General features: G+C 42.6%; 1 protein-coding gene across 1 annotated transcript in view; it reads right to left on the minus strand.

Annotated features, from left to right (window-relative positions):
• Window positions 1-23,208, minus strand: part of UBE2G2 (ubiquitin conjugating enzyme E2 G2) — a 105,614-nt gene that overhangs the window by 6,848 nt on the left and 75,558 nt on the right. The window contains exons 4-5 of the mRNA XM_082261347.1: window positions 6,965-7,083; window positions 3,720-3,860 (exon numbers count right to left, since the gene is read on the minus strand). Of these exons, the coding sequence (XP_082117473.1) occupies window positions 3,720-3,860; window positions 6,965-7,083 (260 nt within the window). The remainder of the gene's footprint in view (window positions 1-3,719; window positions 3,861-6,964; window positions 7,084-23,208) is intronic.

A 23,208-nucleotide genomic window follows, 5' to 3' on the forward strand; every position in this document is an offset into this window, starting at 1 on the left:
GGCCTCCGGTCTCTTTTTATTTATCTGCCTCAGTTATCCTGGAACCTGGCTTCCTGTTCCTAGTGGAGTGCTACCCTACTGTATAACCATCCACACAGACTGTTGCCAAAAGACTATTTTACAAAGACTATACAAAAATGTTTTAACAGATGCTTTTCTGTTTGTTTTTTGTATGGGTTAATCACTCACTGTGTGCTGTTTCCCTGGTTTTCATGTCTATGCACACTACACATCCCATAGTCCCTAGTCCATCTCAGTAGCAAGCAAGAGAGGTTGGCTTACAGTGGGACCATGGAAAATGAAGGTAGCCAAGCTCTAACAGGAAGATAAAGGTGGTCAACTGCCCAACAATATTTTTCAGATGAAGTTGTTTTAAATTCTCCACATCAGACCTTGCAATATTTCTGGCTATGCAGGGCCCCCTTTAATAGTGATAGCTAATACTATGGGATGATTGAAATGTAAATGATAATGGATGGTGGCGCTACTTCTCTAAAAATATATATATATATATATAAAATAAATAAATAAAGATGGTGGTACATATAAACATAGAATTATATAACCTATTGAGTATGAAGGTGCTGGATGCTTTGTGCAATAGTTATATGATAAATATGGATGGTATGATAAAACCAAATTTATAGTATTAATGTTAATGTCACAATAGATAAATAGCAATAGAATTCATAAAAAAAAATACTAGTAATCAACTGATGGTGGCGCTACTTCTCCCCATATATATTATATATATACTGTATACCATATGGGATGATTACAGATACAAAGAGCTGTGGTAGCATACTTTCATATTCAGACAGCTAGGGTTATTGACTGTACCTATTATCTGAACTACTGAAAAAGACATGGGATTTGTCATGTTCTGTAAATTTTGGCCTCATATCAGAAATAAACAAAACTACAGTGTTATCATCAGAATGAAAATCTTTCAGACTACTAATAGCTCCTGGTGCATTGAGGATAAGCTCTTTTGCTCTCTATGTACAACAGACAGACCATCATCCCTTGTAGAGCCTCTACTGCCAAGTGTGACATTTAAAGTCTTTAGGAATGGGATTTCAATTGTTCTGTCAAGCATGCCAGCTTTCTTTCACACACTCATATTTTCATCTATAAGAAACCTGAATTACTTGTGGAATTGTTGCAGTCAGAATTCCCATAGGGGACCTGGCCTCTATTCTAGCTACTGAAGTCAGCCTATAAACATAAAAGGCCTTACGAAAAAAAAAAAGTTTAACATCTCTTCTCTTGGAAAAAGGTTGTGTCTTAGGCTGAATCCATTAGAAGTTCAAAACAAATTCTTCTCAGAAAAGTGATGGTCATTTTCTGCCTTTTTTTTTCAGAGGTTTGATCAGCCATCTAAGTGACACCAGAAACTACCAAAATAGAAATGTTGTCTCTCTCAAGGCCAGGAGGCCATTCCAATAGGAAACACGCATATGTGGACTTTCCATACAGGCTAAATTTTGAAAAATACTGCAGAAACTGATGAAAAAACAAAAAAAGGGAAGAGATGTGTCAGAGAAATGGCCGTGCTGCAACTAGCAATTTTGCCAGTACTTCCAATGGCCGCAATGGACTCAGGCAATAGACTCATTCACTGGCCTATAAAAGGACTCTGCTCAGCCCATCAAATTGCTGGATTGTCTTCAGCTCCTCCTGTGTCCTGAGCGTTTGCTACTTCCTGGATTCCAGTTTGACCCGGCTTGTTCCTGACCTGTCTGCTCTCTCTCCTGGCTTTGACCCTTGGCTTTGTCTGACCATCCCTGCTCCAGTTTGGCTCTCCTGTTATCTGATCTCGGCTTGGCTCACGGACTTGCTTCCTGTCTACCTGCCCTCCAGTACCTGATCTCGGCTTTCTCACGGACTTGTCTGCTTCGGGCCTTCCTGCTATACCTTTGGCTTGCACCTGTTGCAGTTTCCTGCCGAGCCCTGTGTTTGACCACTGGCCGGTCTTACACCTACTGCCTGGTTTTTCCTGGTTCCTCCTTGGACTGTCCAGTATATTCCTGCCCAGCACTCTGCTAAAGACTGCCTGTCTACCATCAGGACCCTGCCGGCAACCAGTGCTTCTGTCTCAACCCCAGGGGTGTGCTCCACTCAGCCGCAAGGGGAGCCCTCTCTGCATCTCGGCTTCGGATCAGGTACGTGACAAGATGTGAAACCTTTCGCTTTTAAAGCAGTAGCATACTCTGAGGAAAAAAAAAAAAAAAACCCTGCAAGACAAAGGCATAATGAGCTAGTATGCATCGCATACTAGCTCATTATGAAACACTTACGAAGCCCCGACACGGAGCCCCGGGCAACGCTGTGGAAGCGGACATGATCCCTTGGCGTCTCTTCCAGGTCCGGCGCTGTGAGTGGTCGGAGCCGCGATGACGTCACTCCCGCGCATGCGCGTGGTAGTAATTTTCCGGCAATTCTCGGCAAGGAACTCTGAAGGTCCGCCGGACCTTCAGAGCGCATGCGCCGCACTCGTCAGCGGCTGCATGCAGTGGTAATATCTCCAAAACTGTGCAAGTCAAAAAAAAAGCGGTATACTACCGCTTTAAGTATCCACATGGTGAAACCTCTGAAAAACTCCACATCCTATTATGCATCTGATAATATGAGGGATAGCTGAAGCAATTGTATGTTTTTAAAAAACAAAGTCAAAGGAGTCAAATTTTTTGCACACCAATCGGTACCTTTTTGGGGGAAATTTGGAAGCTGAACTCCCACTGCGGCACTATGAAGGTACTTGTGGCATTAAAAAAAAAGGACTAAAACCCGATTTATTAGCCACTATTAGCTAGCAGCATGCAATTTAAAACAGCCAATTCTCATGTCAAAAAAGCTTTGCAACAGCATAGCTTAGCTAGCACCTTTGGCAAGTGAACTAGGTGAAGAAGAGTTGCCAAAACCATGCAGTTACCTACAACATCGCAGGAACTAAAATGCAGAAAAACTCTGTTAGCATCTTGTATAACATTCTTTACTGTGTGAACAGACTATTACCTAGTGGTGCTGTTGCTATGTTCTGCTTAACAAAGTAATTTATTTTTAATCAATAGAAAAGTTCACTTTCGTTATGTAAAGAAAATCTCATTTGTAAGGCCAGGAACTCCTTTAGACTCTAGTTATTTATGGAACACACTTAAAGTGTTACTAAACCCACAACGGTAAAATCAGCCTGTATATGCTGTAAAGCATGCTTGTTATACTCACAGTGGAACCTAAGAGGTTAATCCACCGCATTGTATAAAAAGGCTGTTTGATCCTGTATGCACCGATCCTCCTCTCCTTCCACTGTCCCCTGAGAGTTTCCTGATAACACAGCCTGTGGAGCGAGGATGCACATGCTCAGTTTGGTGTGTATTGCTAGGGAGGTTTTTTTTTTTTTCCTGGGAGGGTGCAAGAGATCTGCACAGGGCCAATCAGCACTGTCCTGACAAAGGGTCAGGGCTCTTGCAGTCTCATAGGACAGTCATAAAACTTCTCCTACAAGCTTTAATCAGTGCTTGGCTGGACACTGATAGAAGTCACAAGACTGTTCTAACTCCTAATGAAAAAAGGTTGTTATTGGTTTATATTTGCTAAAATAATTGCATCGCCATGTTCTGAGTACTGTGGGAGACCAGATATAGTGAATGCAGGGTTCTGGGTTTAGTAACACTTTAACTTTGATAGTCAGACAACTGAAAGAAAAAATTGCCCACCTGCTAGCATGCTGACAACAGACAGCAGAATTTTTTCCACACTTTGTACTGGACTCCACCTCTCCGCACTGCTCTCATAACCCATTGGGTCATCTCCTGGAGCATGTAGAATAGAGATGCACACTCTCCCATCTGGGTATACTGCAAGGAAGAAACCACATATAAGTCCACATATTTACCTGTTCTCACACATATACTGGTTGCTGATCATTGAAGTTTTGCGCATACTAAAGCCTAGAACACATTTTCCGCTGGGTTAAACAATAAAAAATTGTCACCTCCAGTCGGAGCCGCCGTACTAATGATCCGACGTTAGTACAGCCATCTCCCCTGCTGCCCTGTTGTGTTCTGACTGGGGGAAGCCCACCCCCCTCCCCTGCCAGAACACACTGGTCACTGCTCTCAGCCAATGGCTGATCCTGTGCCAGCTGCTGGTTTTTCAGTATGCACGGCTTTCTTCTGTTGGACCAAGTGCCTTACAAATGGCCGAATGTCAGACAGTTTTTATTGAACCGGCCAATGTCTCCCAATATTCAGCCCGTGTACAGGGCTTAAATGTTCTCTACAAAACTCTCACCTATGACAACATCCGTGCTCTTTATCATGTATATTTCCTGCATTCATATGTTTTAAAAGGAATCTGGAGCCTTTTAAAAGTTTTTTTTATGATGTAGCTAAATGTACAGCGTACCAATATGTTTACAACCTGGCTTTAGGGTGCGGCTCATAATTATTATCTGTTTACCTTTACAGATGCATCTGGTCTCCCAATATAGCTAACGCCATTAGGCATCTTCTACGATTTCCATAGAGCCTGCAGTTATCTCTGTGTTAAATGCAGTCAGTAATGCACACACAATGGGGTTGATTTATTAAAACGGGAGAGTGCAAAATCTGATGCAGCTCTGCATAGAAACCAATCAGCTTCCAGGTTTTTTTTTTTTTTTTTGTCAGCTTAATTGAACAAGCTGAAGTTAGAAGCTGATTGGCTACCATGCACAACTGCACCAGTTTTTTCCCTCCTTCAGTAAACGAACACTACTGTTGACCAGGAATTTACACCTAAGCTTGCACAGGTATGCTGATCTGCGGAGATAGATGCACGCAGTGTGCATACGCATAAGGCTCTGCATTTACCATAAAGGTAAAGGCACTTTTTGCTTAATCAGCCTTTTTCAACCAGGGTGCCAAGGCATCCAGGGGTGCCTTCTGGGTTCTTTATAGGGTGCCTTGGCAAAATGCTTAAAATTGCTCCAGATTGTATATAAGCCAACGGTTGGCTCAAACCTGAATTTTTGTTACACAAAGCCACCACTGTTTATTACCCAAGATAGAAGTCTTGGGCACCATGTGGGCCAGCTGCGAGCTTTCTAACAACCGCTGACATCATCAGTTCATAAGTAGGATTTTGGGCACCTGTACAGCATCCTTGTTTGACATCCCCCGCCCCTCTCTGCCAGCACTTAGGTCACATTAGCTGTGTGGGGAAGGGAAAATGAGGGCGAAGAAATGCTTGAATGCTAGTCAGTACCAGTGTGTAAAAGTGTTTTTGCTTTGTAAGAAAAAATGCTCTCTAATGATGGGTGTCCTTTGAGTGTGGATGTTGCTGCAATATGTAAAACTATTAGTTTTGTTTTTTTACATTTTACAATAGGGTGCACTTGAGATTGTGCAGAATTTGAAAGAGTTACTTGACTGGAAAAAGGTTGAAAAACCCTTCATTAAATCAAGTCTGAAAATAATGGCAGAATTGAGTGCAATGATTTACAAGGACTTACTGTATCTATTTAACATCTATGCAAAGGGTCTTGCTTCTTGTTTCCTTTGATGAAATGAAAGTTCTTAGGTCCATTCAGACTTATTATAATAATAATACACAGCAAGCGCTAAATTTGACTTTTCACTGTTACTTATGTTCTTTCTGCAGTCATTTAGCAGGAATGTTAACATATTAACATGTATTTTAGAAAAGTCTAAATAATCAGCCTCATTCAATAAACGGCACAATGAGTGCCAATTCTTGAAGTAGTTCCAAAGTCAAAACATTTTTTTGCCCTAATGCATTCTCTGCATTAGGGTAAAAAATAAAAAAAAACCCACTACCTATCCTACTCCCCCCTATCCCTAAAGTTCTCTCACTGCTCCAGCACTGTCCTGGCTGCAGGTCCCGGGTCCCACTTTCAGGGAAGATCGCCTATTGGCAATCAAGGACATTTCTGGCCCCTCTTCCTTCCCCTCTGCTGCCTTCTGGAACACACACAGGTCCCAGAAGATAGTGGGACTATTCAGGAAGCACGGCGCGACCTGCGCATACACAATAAAAAACAGGCTTCACTTCCTGTTTCCCTTACTACAGATGCCGGAGCCTGCACTGGAAGCCAATTGACGGATAGGGGTGCCGACATCATGGGATGCCCGGACAGGTAAGGGTTCTAATATTAGAAATCAGCAGCTACAAAATTTGCAGTGGCTGACATTTAATTTTTTTTATTTTTACAGACTTTACAGACTAGAACTCCTCTTACATAGTCAAAGTCAAAATGTTCTAGTCTAGTGAAAAATGCCTGCAATAAAGCAGGAAGGTATGAGGCTGGACTGCATATCTTTTGCCTCAGTCCTGGTAAAGCACCGGGAAAAAAAACATAATACCTACAGGGAAACATTGGCAGGAAACAATATGAAGTTATATTTTAATGAAGCTATAAAAAAATGGTGAAGCGAAGACTGCATTATTTAAAGTGGAACTTAAGTCAGAAAATTACGTCTTGCTAGATCACATCATGTGACCCCTTTTGCAAGTATAACTATGTAAAACATTAAAAATAAGTGTTCTATGCTTTTTAAAATCCAATAATACGCTGTCTCACCCTGCTCTGCACATGCTCAGTTGCTATTTTTTCAAGGTATTTATAGAGGCCGATCTGCTGACAGCCTAAGGATTAACTGCTGCTCAAGGGCTCTGGGCTTTAGCAGAATGGCAGCCTCCAGCAAGAAGAAAGTAACAATGCTGGAGGCAATATACAGCACACACTTTTGGTAGCATAATTATTAACGTGTATGTTCCTTGCTAAACAACATTATATTTATGAAAATTATTATGGGTAAAGTTCCACTTTAAATATCAAACTAATCTTTGAAATTAACTCAAAATCCCAAGAATGTCTGTTCATAACCAGCAAGAACCCTAAAAGAGCTTTATATAATCCGTTAGATGAAGAAAAGCTTATGTTGATTTTATTACTTACTGTTTGGATGAAACATTTCACAGGTAAACCTCATTTTTGGAGGACTTAGGGGATAATCTAGCGGAAAGCTGAGGATTGCTGGGAATACCCCACACTCAAAACACGTGTCCTCTGGGCCCCTACAGAGACCGGAAGAATAGACAATCTTTAAAAAGCAATTATGCACAAAGAATTCAAAGAAATTGTATAGGATGGAAAAAAAATTACACATAATCATGGTTTCCAAACGGGTTGCAAATAAAAAAAGTAAGCTTTCCATTCCTAGTACTGAAGTCAAACTAAAGGGCATAGCCATAGATAGGCATAGAGACATCTGCCTGTACTAGATTACTCTGGGGCCTACCATGTGCCATCGTCTGACCTGGCTGACAGGTACATTATTTCCTTCCTAATATAAAGAATATAAAGTGGTTGTAAAGGCTCAAGGCACTTCATGCATGAAAGTTAGAAACCTTCTGTGTGCAGCAGCCCCCTTTATAACTTAGCCGAGCACCATCTTGATCTAGCGATGTGCACAAGAGCAGAGGCTCTCCTGGGTATCTCCCTCCTCATTGGCTGAGACAGCAGCCATTGGCTATCATTACTGTCAATTGGAGCTAGTAAACCAATGAGGAGAGAGCAGGGAGCAGGGTTGATCCCCATCTCTGTGTGAATGGTCACACAGAGCAGTGGCTCTGGAGTGAGCCTGCTTGGGTGCCCCTATCAGCAGGAAGGAGGGGACAGGAGAGCTGGTGGGGGACCCAAGAAGAGGAGGATCGGGGCTGCTTTGTGCAATACCACTGCACAGAGCAGGTAAGTTTAACCTTTATTATTCTTAGAAAAGATCTACCTTTACAATAACTTTAAAGAATTGGCTTCATTTTACAGAGATATTTATGCAGTAAAAGCTTGTTATTGCCCTATATTTAGCATATGGTTCCGCATTGAGGACATCTTTTACGACAAAGCGTACGTCGACGGAGGAAATAGCTGTGAGGTCAGTATTCCTACCAGGGCTGAGGACGAGTGTAAGAATTTGTTTGCCTGTTTTAATACATAGTTTGTGAGGTTGAAAAAAGACATCAGTCCATCCAGTTCAACCTATGATGTGTGTGTGTGTTTGCTGTTAACCGTACATTGTATACCCCTGTATGTTGTGGTCTTTAAGGTGCCCATCTAATAGTTTTTTGAAATCCGAAAATTTGTGAGTAGTTTTTAAATAAAATATCCCTTGATTTTATGAGGACGTTGTGCAATGAGAGTTCCCTTCTCATTATCCTGTTGTATGCGATTCCGCCCGAGCATCTGATTGGCACTTAAATGCTATTACCAGAGGGAGACTGGCATATACACCTAGAGTGAGGGGTGAAGCTCACTAAGGCGATAATAGACCTGACTGAGGTCTAAGTATCTGGTAAGAGGCTGATTATACTCATCTGGAAGGGGAGCACTTGGTGGTGAACACTTGCATCATTAAGGACGTTATGTATGCACTTTTGGACTGTCACTCACAGCACCTTATTGGACTTTCTTTTGTTTCTTTCCAATTTAATGCATATCTTGTACTAAGAATATTGACTATTAATATTTTTTTAAATGATTTTATATGTTTAACACGTCTGTCATTAATAAATGGCATATTCATCACATATAACTTATTTTATTCACATATAATTAACTTTTGATATGTTTAATACACATGATTGATTATAGACAGCACAACATTTTTCGTTTATAATTTCTGCGCTATATATGGAAACTTAAAGAGGATCTTCAACACCCATGTACATGTTTTTACATCTCCTCTTACCTATTATTATGCATATCGCCAAACAAACATACTTGGCAACACCTAGCAAATCCATCAAAGTTCTGTTCTGATCTGCCACTTCGCTGCTAAACACCTTCCTCCCTCTTTGCCCTTTACATCCTCGGGAGAGAGCTTTCTCTTCCCAGTTCTTATTGTACAACCAGCTCCCTGATGACACATATGCATCTTCCTGAGCCGTGGGGAAGATTCCTGCAGCTTCTTGGGATATATGAGGTTGGTATCACAGAAGACTACAAAAGCATCCTGTATATTATTTTTACCTAGGCAGCACATTGGCTGGGGGGGGGGGGGGGGGGGTAAAACCACTGCAATACTAAAGTGATTGTAAAGTTTGTTTCTCTTTGAAACAACAAACATGTTATACTTACCTGCTCTATGTAGTTGGTTTTTCACAGAGCAGCCTGGATCCTCCTGTTCTCAGGTCCCTCCCTCCTGTTTAGTGTCCCCACAGCAAGCAGCTTGCTATGGGGGCACCCAGGCCGAGTCACAGCTCTGTGTGTCCATTCAGACACAGAGCCACAACCCGGCCTTGCCTCATCTTTCTCCCGATTGGCTGATGATTTTGATTGACAGCAGTGGGAGACAATCGCTCCACGCTGCTGTCTCAGCCAATGACGAGGGGAGTCCCAGGCAGTTTAGACACTCCTGCAACATTGCTGGATAAAGACAGGATCAGGTAAGTATTAGGGGGGGGCTGCTGTACACAGAAGGTTTTTGTTATCTTAATGCATAGAATGTATTAAGATAAAAAAACCTTCTGCCTTAACAATACCTTAAAAAAAAAACGTATTGTTTAAAAGGTATATATTATCGTGTGCTGTGGAGGGGGGGATTGGGAAGTAAGAAAGTAAAAAAACCTGAGTGGAGGTCCACTTTAAAAAGCCAGGTCCACATGTCAGTCATCTGGCTGCCACAGTGTGGGCAGAATTAGGACTTTTATAGACACCCTATGTGATGTGATCCTTTAAAGTGATTGTACACTCCATATATCCAGTGAAGTGAAAATCGTCAGGTGATACACAGAGGTGAAACAACAAGGTGTACTTGTTTATCTGCAGTATTCTCCACATACGTTAAAAGTGCAGAATTTATAAAGCACATCTGACTGTCAGAAAAAGGCAACGGAGAGCTGAAATTACTCTCTGCAGAGTTCAGTGAGGAGTGCTCAGAGCTGATTGGAGGAAAGAGACACACACCTCTTCACACAGCACACAGGAACAGAGCTGAGGCTGTCGATTGGCTGGAGATCCCTACCCTGTCACCTTTTTTCCTCTTGGTGTCAGGAAAACTTGTGAGAAGTGATAAATGCTGATAGCAGAGGAACAAAGCAGCAGATAGAAATTACATGTAGTGCTCTAGAGACAAGTAAATACAATAGAGAGATATGCTTTTTTCATATTTCATGTCTGAGGTTTACAACCACTTCAATAAAACAGCCTAGGGAAAGTAATTACTGAAGGTGTATGCAGGACACAAAACAAGAGAAATTAAGGTGAACAGACCTGGAGTACCTAGCAGAGTGCATCTGCAATTATTTTAAGAATGTGACAATGTGAGGGACACTAAATACCTAACTGACAGAAAATAAAATGTACATAAGCTGACATCTTGCTGCCAGTTATAAAGCGCAATCTGTATCATAAGTTATAATTAGAATGGACAATTCACATGTACCAAAGCTATATCTTATTTTGCTAATAAGGTAGCTGGTTCTATTTGCATCCCCCAAGACATACAGCTGCTTACCAGCTAAATTATTGATGGCATCAGACAATGCTGTGACACCCTTATGAGCGTGACAATAATTTGCTATGCCTAAAAATATTTCTCGAAGGGAGAATTAGGGAATTACAAGAACAACTGTGCCACTTTAGGTTGAACTCCTGCCATTTTTTATTTCTTTTTTTGCTTTAGACAGAATGGTGAACGGTTAGTATATTAATTAGGTTCTTGTTGCTGCCTACCCCTGTTCCTTTACTTCTTATAGAGAAACCAGGCCAGGAAGTGAGGGGAAATCTTCCCAATCAAGAGAATATGGGGGAGATTTAGCTTCTAATGTCAGCTTGTTCAATTAAAGCGTAACTCCACTTTTGTTGAGAAAAAAACATTTCCCTCTGGGTGATCTCTGTACATTACAAGGATTCTAACAAACTTTGTTGCAGATTCCGATCTTTTGTTATTCTGAAGAAATCCCTGTTTGTTCCTCTGTGCTGAGTGGATCAAATGGGAGTCGTTTCATCATTATCTGTCAGCTGGGGCAGCTGCAGGGCTCTAATGAGGAAATCTGCTGGGCCTTCATACCTTTAGACGTGCTCCTGACGGGAGTATCTCACCAAAAATGACTTTTGTTGCAGGGGATGCCAGAAATCTGACTTGTATCTTAGGCAGAATTCTGGGAAAATTGGTGAGCCAATCACACAAGCAGGAAATGATGTTTCTGGGGTGTGGTCAGTACCCATTCTGTGTACAGAACAGCTCCAGGTATCCATATTGTATTGCATTTTCAGAAAATTACAACAGCTACAGATTGAAAAGGAAAGGTATTTTTAAATAACATTCAATTACAATATGATTTGTGTCGCAATTGTATACGCTATATTGTTTTTTCTTGCTATTTTTTTTTCCCCACGAAAGTGGAGTTACCTTTTAAGCTCACCACCAGTATTATTGGTCATCAGCTTTGACAATAAGTCCTCGTTCACTCTGGAGGCGGGTTTGAAATCGTGCAAGTTCAGCTGAACACGATTTTAAACCCACATTTCATTGCGAGTTCGGGGGCAATTTAAAAGACTTCTGTGCAGGTTCGTGCACAGATGTCTTTTGAAATCACCCCCGAAATCAGCAAAAGTAGTGCAGGAACTACTTTTGGAAATCGATGCGGCACCACAAATTCAGATGGTGCCATTTCCGGCAATAGGCATGCAAATTGACATATCAAATCGCCCCGATGTGAACAGGGGCTGAAGCTCCATTCACACTTGTGCGACTTGTCATGCGTCTTTGGACATCAAAGTCCTATTACAAGTTGCAACCCATTCTGTTCAATGGCACCCATTCAAATCAGTGCAACTTAAAGTCATAGCAACTTTGAAATGGTGTCTGCACTACTTTGATGCGCTTTTTGACCCAGAGAGTGTAGAATCAAAGTTGCATCAAAGTCGCGCTTTTGTGTGCACCAGTTTCAGTAAATCTCCCCCTAAGTGTCATAATACCTGAGAGATTTATTTCTTCTCCACTCTAATCAAAATTAAAATTTAGAGTTCTACTTTAAAACACAGCTGAATCTTCCTCAACATATCCTCTGCCCAACTTTCCTTTCTAACATTGTGCTATTCAACAAACTGGCAGGATCAGTTGTGATATCCTTGGAAAATGCTGTGCTAACCAAAAGAACCCCCGTCACTCTTATGCTGACCACCAAATTAGCCTTCATATGACCCAAGACCCCTCTGGGGAGATATTTACACCTAAACAGCATGAAAGGTGTGATGTAACTGCAAAGTTACTAGTAGACTCACAAATGCCTGCAGGGGACAACAGTTTTGCTTGACCTCTGAACATACATACATATTTCTCAAACTGTTATTTTGACAAGTCAATCAAGTATTCGTAAGATTATTCATTGCTAGGAATGGCATTTTTTGTTTCTACATTAAACCTAGGATCTGATCTATCCAGTGACCTGTAAAATTCATACATACTGTATGAACAAAACATTTTTCAAAAAATAATTCTATGCCTTTCATCATTATTTAGATGCCTTTGTTAATGGGTATACAGGCTTTAGGTGACACCTGAGATAAACTCAAATTGTTCTAAATAATTTAATGGTGTGTTCTATCGTACAGTTAAGCTGGCCATAGACGGTTCAAATCTCAGCCAGTTAAGCAGAAACCAACCGAGATTCGAACAGTGTATGGGCAAGCCGTAAGTACCCAAGATGATCGAACTTAGGTACAACCAGCCTGCTAGATTTTATATGTGATTACCACTAGTGACTGTTATAGCAGCTAGAAATAATCACTGTGTTCTCCTGGCTCGGCCGGAGGTATTCCCCTGTGTACACTGTTTGTGTTGTTTGCAGGAAATAAATTGGTTCCAACTATGGCCGGCCTTAGGTTGAAATGAGACACACCAAGTGTCCATCAAGTTCAACCAAAAATCAAAAACTAAAAACCTTTTATTTCGAAAACCCAAAACCTGCAGTTAACCAGAGGAAGAGAAAAAAAATCATGCTCTGCTTCAGTGTCACAGTACATGTTGGCATTCATGGTTCACTCAATAAAGCACCCCAGTGCAGAGCATTTATGCAGCCTCTAGCCTTGACACTCCCACCACCATGCTTGACTGTAGACAAGACACACTTGCCTTTGTACTCCTCGCCTGGTTGCCATCACACACGTTTGACACCATCTGAACCAAATAAGTTTATCTTGGTCTGATCAGACCACAGGACATGGTTCCAGTAATCCATGTTCTTAGCCTTCTTGTCTTCAGCAAACTGCAGGCTTTCTTGTTCATCATCTTTAGAAGAGGGTTGCTTCTTGGACAACAGCCATGCAGACCAATTTGATGCAGTGTGCGGTGTATGGTCTGAGCACTGACAGGCTGAGCCCCCCCCCCAACCCTTCAACCTCTGCAGCAATGCTGGCAGCACTCATACATCTATTTCCTGAAGACAACCTCTGGATATTATGCTGAGGACATGCACTCAACTTCTTTGGTCGACAATGGTGAGACCTGTTCTGAGTGGAACCTCTCCTGTTGAACCGCTATATGGTCTTGGCCACCATGCTGCAGCTCAATTTTAGGGTCTTGGCAATCTTCTTCTAGCCTAAGGCATATTTATGTAGAGCAACAATTCTTTTTTTTAGATCCTCAGAGTTCTTTGCCATGAGGTAACATGTTGAACTTCCAGTGACCAGTATGAGAGAGTGAGAGCGATAACACCAAATTTAACACACCTGCTCCCCATTCACACTAAGGAGTCACATGACACCGGGGAGGGAAAATGGCTAATTCGGCCCAATTTGGATATTGTCACTTAGGGGTGTACTCACTTTTGTTGCCAGCGGTTTAGACATTAATGGCTGTTGAGTTATTTTGAGGGGACAGCAAATTTCCAGTGTTATACAAGCTGTACACTCACTACTTTACATTGTAGCAAAGGGGGAGATTTACTAAAACTGGAGCGTGCAAAACCTTGTGACCAATCAGTAACCAATCAGCTGTCAGGCTTTATTGTCAAAGCTTAATTGAACAAGCTGAGGTTAGAAGCGGATTTGCTACCATGTACAGCTGCACCAGATTTGGAGTGCTCCAGTTTTAGTAAATCTCCCCCAAAGTGTCATTTCTTCAGTGTTGTCACATTAAAGATAGAATTAAATATTTACAAATTTGAGGGGTGTACTCACTTTTGTGAATTACTGTATATATATATATATATATATATATATATATATATATATATATATATATATATATATATATATACATACACACACACACACACACACAATTTAAAGACATGTTTTCTCTATTCCCATTTATAGAAGAAAGGATTTAATGGAAAACAATTATATTTTAAGTCAAAAGATGTTCCCTGATCGAAATCCTAGGAATTTGTTTCAAGAATCCTAATCTCCAGGTGTGAAATGAATGTTTGGCGAATTAAGTCTATCTTTCATGTCAGAAACTCATTGATGGTACAGTCCAGTTTCTTATACAAGTGTAAAGTGCATAGGATGTTTTTCCCTAATAAAGCACCTTGGAGTTTCTGTTAAAAATATACACATCAAAGACTTTATCCCGATACTTGCCATTTTTTTTTCAGAGGAGGGGTAGAAAAAACAAAACAACACAGCACAGGAAATCAAAGCATGCTCTAATGGCAAGGTCACGGCGCTCCTCTTAATAGTCAGGGTGTGTGAGGCTATAATTGAACTATCTGCCTGCAAGGCATGTCTTAAATGATACACGTCATATAAGCGGGTGGCAGCTGTTTGGAAGAGCTGGGGCAATCCTTTCAAGTGGACAGAGACTTCACATGAAAAACTGTCAAATATCTACCATGATCCTTGTCTGCTCTCAAGGGTCTGAATGAAAGCACGACATAGTGGTAGTAAACAGGATGCTGCCATACTGTACATGACGAAAGACCGCATTAAAATGTTCTAAAGCGCTGCACAAACAGTTGGTGCTATATAAATCCTGTATAATAATAATTAAAGTTTAAGTCCACCCTAAAACTAAAATCCCTGCATCTATAGACCTCTACGATCTAACACTAACCTCTCTATCCCGGTAAAGAGGAAATCAGTATACATACTTTTTTGAAGCCGATCCGATCTAATCTCCGACAACAGCTGTGAAATTAATGGGGAGTGACGTCACCCATAGAATTACTATGGGGCTTCCGTTGTCTGATGTGTCCTTTGCACCCGTCTCCACAGCGAAGCCGAGGCTGAGAGCTCAGTGTGGGATCGGGTCGGATCTGCTTCAAAAATGTTAAGTATACTGATTTCTTCTTTACAGGACTAGATAGGTTAGTGTTAGATCAGCCTTGCGGCTAATCCACATTTTTATCACGCCTCAACTGTTCCCCTGTTGCTGCACACATGCTGCGGCCACACTGCTCTGTGACTGTGGCATGAATTTTACTTCACTTCACGCTCGGTGGTACCTGTCCAGTGAATCGGGCCATGCTGCAACCGCGCACAGCATGCGCAGTTGTCTGGTAATTAGGGGGCTAAAACAGGTCGCTGAGGAGGGGATACTATGCCTCCTCACCACCTGCCTATTGCTGTCTAAGGAGCATTCTGAAAGTGGATTGAGCTTCAGAAAATTAAGTTTGGGTCATCAGAGCTATAACCCCCCTTTCAGTTTTTTTCCAATCTGTGTCCTATTGGAGAGATATCCCTTCACTTCATCTCTAAAAGCCAAAACAGCAAGTGAGAGGAATCCAAAAAGAAGAAATTCTGGGGTATCATCTGAACTAGTGTCCCCACGGTAATTTTTCCCCTCTATTACTCTTCTGGTCTAACGAAATCTGATTGGATGAAACGCGTTAGCCGGGACGCTCAGCCACTTAGCCACTTTTTATGCTCAATTTGACGATTGTGAATCTTTTATTCTTCTAAGTACCTTTCTAATAAACTCCTATGCTGTACATAGGGACCTTCACTATATGCCTCTTAGGTGTTTTCTTTGATGGTGGTATCTCCATCTATGAGTGCTTAGGCGCTATCTTCAAGGCACTAGTGGTATCTGTACAGAGAAGTGGAGTAGAGTCTGGTGATCCCTCATCTGAACAAAGCTGATTATCCATCTACATGCTCTAGATCAGGGATCAATGCATTTTGCAGTGTTGTTGAGCATCATGGGAAATGTAGTTCCAAAACATCTGGGGTGCCAAGGCTCGTCATCACTGGCCTAGATCCATGGGGCTCTGGTTAGCAGCCTCTGTTGGACACTGTAGTGTTGTGTGCTAACATTGTCACACGGATGCTGGTGATGGGATGTCATCCTTTTCTATGGATTATGGACTTTCATTGGTTCCTCTTTTAGCGCTGCATATGGACTTTTATTTTACTCTTCTGGTGTCAACAAAAATTTTGGAATTTATGCTTACTTTTACTTTTGATGATAATGGCAAATGTGACAAACAGAGCAGGTGGCAGATCTGGACACCATACAGTATGTCTTCTATAAAGATTAGACAGTTTTCGTTTCCCAATCGATGGGTCAGCTTGTGTCCTCTTCCACTCTGGATGCAAAACATGGCATGGTGAAGCAGAGGGGGAGTACCCATCCCTCCTTCCTCCCTGATACCCTACTTCTTGTCCCCTTCCTTTTTTTTTTTTTCTTTCCACTCATAGGCAGGAAACCCATTTTGGGCCATTCCATGAGATTACCAGCATTTCCTTCTTTTTCTGTTTTCTATAAAACTACAATACCTAACAAATGAGATCAGAGAAGGGATGTTTACAAATTTCCAAATTATGCTGGAGGTTACTACCTTCAAGGGTGCAGCGCTCTCCTTCAACACAATGCATAGATTATCATATCAAGTTCATCAGTGATCATAAAAATAATATGCGGTCAAAATAAATACAACTACTATTATATACACAAATATATATATATATATATATATATATATATATATATATATATTATCAAAGTGAGTCTATATTTCAGTGCCAGTCCATAAAGATTTACAGTATCTCACAAAAGTGAGTACACCCCTCACTTTGATTTAGTTAAATATACACACTGCTCAAAAAAAACTAAAGGAACACTTTTGGGATATTGATCTGTTCAGTTAAGTAGCAGCGGGGGTTGTTAATCAGTTTCAGCTGCTTTGGTGTTATTTAAATGAACAAGTGCACTAGATGGGCAACAATGAGACGATCTCCAAAACAGGAATGGTTTTTCAGGTGGAGGCCACTGACATTTTTTCCCCATCTTTTCTAACTGTTTTTCACTAGTTTTGCATTTGGCTAGGGTCAGTGTCACTACTACATGAGGGGATACCTGGACCCTATTAGAGGATGCACAGGCAGTCCAACTCCTCCAGCATGGCACATCAATACGTGCCATTACCAGAATGTTTGCTGTGTCTCCCAGCACAGACTCAAGAGCATGGAGGAGATTCCAGGAGACATTCTAGTAACTCTAGGAGAACTGGACGGGCCATAGAATGTCCTTAACACATCAGCAGGACCGGTATCTGCTCCTCTGTGCAAGAAGGAAAGGGATGAGAACTGCCGGAGCCCTACAAAATGACCACCAGCAGGCCACTGGTGTGAATGTCAATGACCAAACAATCCGAAACAGATTTCATGAGGGTGAAGGGACGCACAGACCTTTACAGGCTGGACATCCTTAGGAAATAAAATCCTTGGACTTGCAATGAAATTTCAGCAAAATGGACTAGCCTGCTGCATCATTTTTTCACTTTGATTTTCGGGGTGTCTTTGAGTTCAGCCCTCTGTAGGTTGATAATTTTCATTTCCATCAAACGATGTGGCATCCTTTTGTTCTATAACACATTATCTGCTCCATATCAGTATAGATATCCAGCATTATATTTTTCCCTATTGAGATCATAGAAAGGTATCCATGTGATGGTGCTGACCACTTAGAATCTCTGTAGTCTGGAATGTCAGCACTAGAAAGAGATGGCGAGATGGCTTGAAAGGCTGGAGGCTGGGGGAAGAGAGCCGCGGGGGGGGGGGGGGGGGCAAAGCCTTGGGAGAAGCGGGAGGAGCCACAGCCGCAGATGGGAGCCTGGTGGTACTTGTCATGCAGGGAGGTTTCCCCCACCCTTCCTGGGTGAGCTTCACTATGACAAGCTTTTGTTCACACAGGAGCGGTGCGGGAAACTGCATGCAATTCGGACAGGAATTGCACCGCACTCCTGTTCAAATCGCATGCAATTCTTTGAAATGCAATTTGCCCCTATTCATTTTTTATTGACGCAAATTGCACCACAAAGTATCGGTTTCAGTGTTAGGAGCATTTTCACGAGTGTGAGTACTTGTGAAAATACTCTGTATCAGCACCAATATCGGTATTGGCACAGGGTATTTCCCTTTAGTTTTCAGCTAAATATAATTCTTAGCAGCCACAGGGGATATAAATAAACTTTTAATTTGAAAACCCAGATATTACAAGGTAAAAGAGAAGTAACATAATCACAGTGCGGTATGGGGGGGGGGGGTGACCCAGAAGGCCCACTTACTACAGACTACCTGTAGAAAACTACAGGGGGTGGAAACATGACTGGCCACCCAGCATGAGGGAAAGGGACTGTTCGTGACTAGAGGTTAGACTAAAGATGATTTTCATATAACATTTTAGCTAAATATCTCCTTAGAAAGACATCAGACATGCTTTATTCTGGCTAGGGGGAGGATTTTCCTGAGCAGGAACAATTTTGGGGAATTCAATGAAGTCCTACTGACACTTTTCTGGAAGAATAGCCCTCTAATATGGCCTTCATCAGATTCACAAATCCCTGCCACCTATTGTGGTAGCTACTGACACATGCGTCAGATTCAGGTAGTTCTAAGTAGCGTCACTTTTACAAAGTGATGGTATTACTACACCAAACTCAAAAAGAATTACCTCCAGTTCACAGATAAAGGAACTGAAGGCAAATAAGATCAACTCCTAAGTTGGCACACAGAGACTGGAGGCAACGCCTGTCAAAACTCTCCTATGTAAGTAAATGGGACCTCACTGAAACTGTTAGCAAAATGCTTGGCTCTCAGTTGCAGCGCAGTTCCACAATGCAAGATTGCCATTCTGGAGTACAAAAAGAAAGACACCAGGAGGCAGCCATATCACCATCATCCTCTGAAAGCAATCTATTATGGATCACTTTTCAGGGGGGCAGAAGACACTACTGCTAGCATGAAATGGGGACCCGCTGTAAGGGTAAAGGTTTTTATTATCCTCGTGTTCAAGCGAAAATAAACCAAAAATGTAATATATTGCAGCTTATCAATCATTAGAATTGATCGCTGCATCGGTTTTCTTTTTTCATGCTTTTTGCTCTATTTTTCCTTGGTGATCTGGCCAGTACCACGCCTCCTGTATTAGTGTCCCCACTCTGGATGAATGAGCACAGGGGGCACCTTTGGACAGCAGTACTGTCAGTCTGAGAGAAGGGAGTGTTAGATGGACTAGCAGATTTAAATACACTTACCAATTGGGGCCAAACTCCAGCTAACACTTTATAAGCGGTCACAACAAACATTTTTTTTCCTTTTGGTATAAAGGTGTTACATGAATAAATAAAAACTGATTATTGTAAACACCCCTGTCAGTGGTAAATGGTTTTTCTCATCTACGCAACTGATACATTCTGCTGGAGAGCTTGTTCGTTTGATAAAACAACAGACTTACTGGTTGGATTATCAGATGAAAATAGAAGAAAGAAAAAAAAGAAAATGAATGCAGCCACCAAATATAAGAAATGGTAACCTGCAATATAATAAATGTTTACTTTTGGTTTTAATACCACTTTCAGTTTTAATGGGTCTCATCTTTTTGTTCAATTTCAAGTTGCCTGTATGAGCAGGAACATTTTTCCAGTTTGCAGACGTTAAAGTGGTAAAGGCTGAAGGTTTTTTTTTTTACATGCATGAAAGTAAAAAAAAAAAAATGGGATTTTTGTAAAATCTTACTGTAAAATCCTTTTCTCTTAAGCTCATTGACAGACGCAGTCCTCTTGATTAATAACACATTGGGTTATACTGCCCTCTACAGGAGTAGGACACTAGACGGAAGGAAAACGTTCTGGCCACACCTTAGGGGCAGTCCCAGAGGGTATATCCTCTCACTTCCTGCTACAGGATGTCAGTTATGTCACAAAGCAGTGTCAGAGAATTTAACCCATCCCAACTCAAAAGTAGAGGGGCGGGTACTGTGTCTGTCAATGAGCTTAAGAGAAAAGGATTTTACGGTAAGATTTTACAAAAATCCCTTTTTCTCTGTCGCTCATTGACAGACGCAGTCCTCTTGATTAATAACACATTGGGACGTCCCAAAGCAGTGCCACAAATGAGGGGTGGGATAACAGAAATCAAAATCCAATCTAGAAGGCCCAACCGGTGCCGACTAGAAGTCTTAAAGGCTCATCAGTCAAAAGGATGAGACTCCCAACAGGAAAACCCTCGAGGTAGACCAACGATCTCCTCAAATTGCGGCCTGCAGAACCTTGCGGCCAAAAGAGGCATCCGACGATGCCATCACATCAACTTTATAAAATTTTGTAAGGGTATGAACCGACGATCAAGTAGTCGCCTTGAAAACCTGGACCACTGACGCCTTATATCGGAAGGTCCAGGAAACACTAAGCGCCCGAGTAGAGTGCGCCTTAACAGGGAACGGGGGATCCCGCCCCTTAATAGAATAAGCCTGTACCACCGTCTGTCTGATCCATCCAGAGATGGTCGTGGCAGAAACAGGCAACCCCTTTCTGGGGCCATCCGTAATCACAAAAAGTGAATCCATTTTACGAGACGAGTTCGTAGTAGTCAAGTGTACCCTGATTGTCCGAACCACATCCAAGGAGTGTAATGCAAACTCCCAAGGATGGCTAGGCTTAGGACACAGGGAAGGTAACACAATATTCTCATTCAGATGAAACTCTGAAACCACTTTAGGAAGGAAGGATGAATTCGAACGAAGAACCACCTTATCCCCGTGAACCACCAGATATGGGGAACTACAAGAGAATGCGGCCAGTTCTGACACCCTGCGTGCAGAAGTAATGGCCACCAAGAAGGCCACCTTCTGGGATAACGTAAGCAAGGGAATCTCCCTGATATCTTCAAAGGGAGGTTTCTGAAGAACCGACAACACTGAAAGAAGATTGCTAACGCTGAAACCTGACCCTTGATAGTGCTCAAGGACAGTTTCTGCTCAACCCCCTGTTGCCGAAAGGCCAAGATTCGGGTCACCGAATAAGTACGTGGAGGAAATCCAAGAGATTCACACCACGCAATATAAGACTTCCATGTGCTGGAAGTCGCTTTCCTTGCTTTAATTAGAGTAGGAATAACTGAAGCTGACAATCCCTTGTCCTTCAGTACCTGGGTCTCAATGGCCAGGCCATTAAGCCAGCGATTGTAAAGCAAGATGGAAGATCGGTCCCTGAGACCACAGATCCTCCCTGAGAGGAAGTCTCCAAGGAGCGTCCGCGACTAGCCTCACCAAGTCGGCGTACCAGGCTCGACGAGGTCAGTCCGGAGTTACCAGGATAACTGGAATTCCCTCCACCTCTATCCTGCGAAGAAGTTCCCGCAGTAACTTGAGAGGATGGAAGGCATACCGTAGCTGATACTGCCCCCACGGGGCGATCAGCACGTCTGCTGAGTCCGCTAGAGGATCGCGGGCGCGAGCGCGAGCTACAAACCTCCGCACTTTCCTGTTGAGCCGAGACGCCAACAGATCCACATCCGGGTGCCCCAATGAAGGGACAACTAGTGAAATACCTCTGGATGAAGAGGCCATACCCCTTGATCCAGAATCTGACGGCTGAGATAATCTGCCTGCCGATTTCCCACCCCCGGAATGAATACTGCGGAGAAAGCCGGAAGAAACCGTTCCGTCCAACGAAAGATGCTGGTCATTTCAATGGCCACCAGGACACTCTAGGTGCCCCTTTGGTGATTGACATAAGCCACGACCGTGGCATTATTCGATTGGAACCCGAACCGGGCTGCCCTGGAGCTGCTCGGTCCAGTAAATCAGACAAAGTCTGATTGCTCTCAGTTCTGATACCTTTATTGGTAACCTGGATACTATCGGAAGGAATGACTATCCTTGGTTGAGCATCGGAGACCGAAGCCACCAGATCAGAGACTCCCTGGTCCGCTCGTTCAACCGGATCCGATTGTCCAGAGGATCGAGATTCCGATTCCATTTGAGAAGAATCTCCTCTTGGAGAATTCGGGTATGAGACTGGGCGAACGATACTGCCTCTAAGGAGGCCACCATCAGTCCCAGCCAGTTGACGGACAGCAACATCCGAATCGTTGACTGAACCTTCTGGAGTTTCTCCGCAAGGAGAAACACCTTGCCAAGGATCTATCCAAAATTAGGCCCAGATAGTTCAGTCTCCTGGTGGGAACCAGGGATGATCTTTGGGAAAAGCAAAGAAAACGCTGATGTCCTGCGAAGATGGGGATATGAAGATAGGCATCCTAAATGTCTATGGACGCCAGGAAATCCCCCTGATGCAGGGAGGCCACCACTGTTCGGATGGACTCCATCTTTCCCAAGTCCAGAACTTGGACGCACCTTGCCCTCTTTCCTGGGCATTGTGAACAGGTTCGAATAGAACCCCTGAAAACGTACTATCCAAGGAACGGGAACTACAGCTCCCTGTAGCATACGAATGTTGGGAGGGAAGAATCGCACCGGTAGAAGTGATAGAATACTCGATCTTGTATCCCGACCGTGTGACCTCTTGAACCCCTTTGTCCGGGATTCAGGAAAACCATGGATCTGGAAACCAGTGAAGCCGTCCCCCCATCCCAGAGATGGGTGGGGCGCATCAGGCTGTCTTAGCAAGAGAGTGCTCTTGCCCCCCAGTGAGATCCTTTATAATCTCACCCAAACCGGCGATCCCCTTGAAAGGGGAGATTAGCCAACCCATTCTTGAAATTAAACCAATGGCAACCACTGGCCTAAAGGTTGACCCTATCAGGGAAAAAATGAAGCGGGATTCCGCTTTCACTCTTCGATCCACCGGATCCCTAAAGGACGGAGCGTGCTCCAACGGGATAACAGTGGCTTTATCTGGAAATCGGTGAGTCCACCACTGGTGGTACCGTCCATTTTTTAAGGAGGGATTCCTCAAACGGATAGCGCCTAGCCATGCGTTTGGAAATAGCAGGGGTAAGTTTCAGACGACCCC

Source organism: Pelophylax lessonae (genome assembly GCF_965119305.1).
Source record: "Pelophylax lessonae genome assembly, chromosome: 6".
In the NCBI taxonomy this organism is placed as follows: Eukaryota; Metazoa; Chordata; class Amphibia; order Anura; family Ranidae; genus Pelophylax; species Pelophylax lessonae.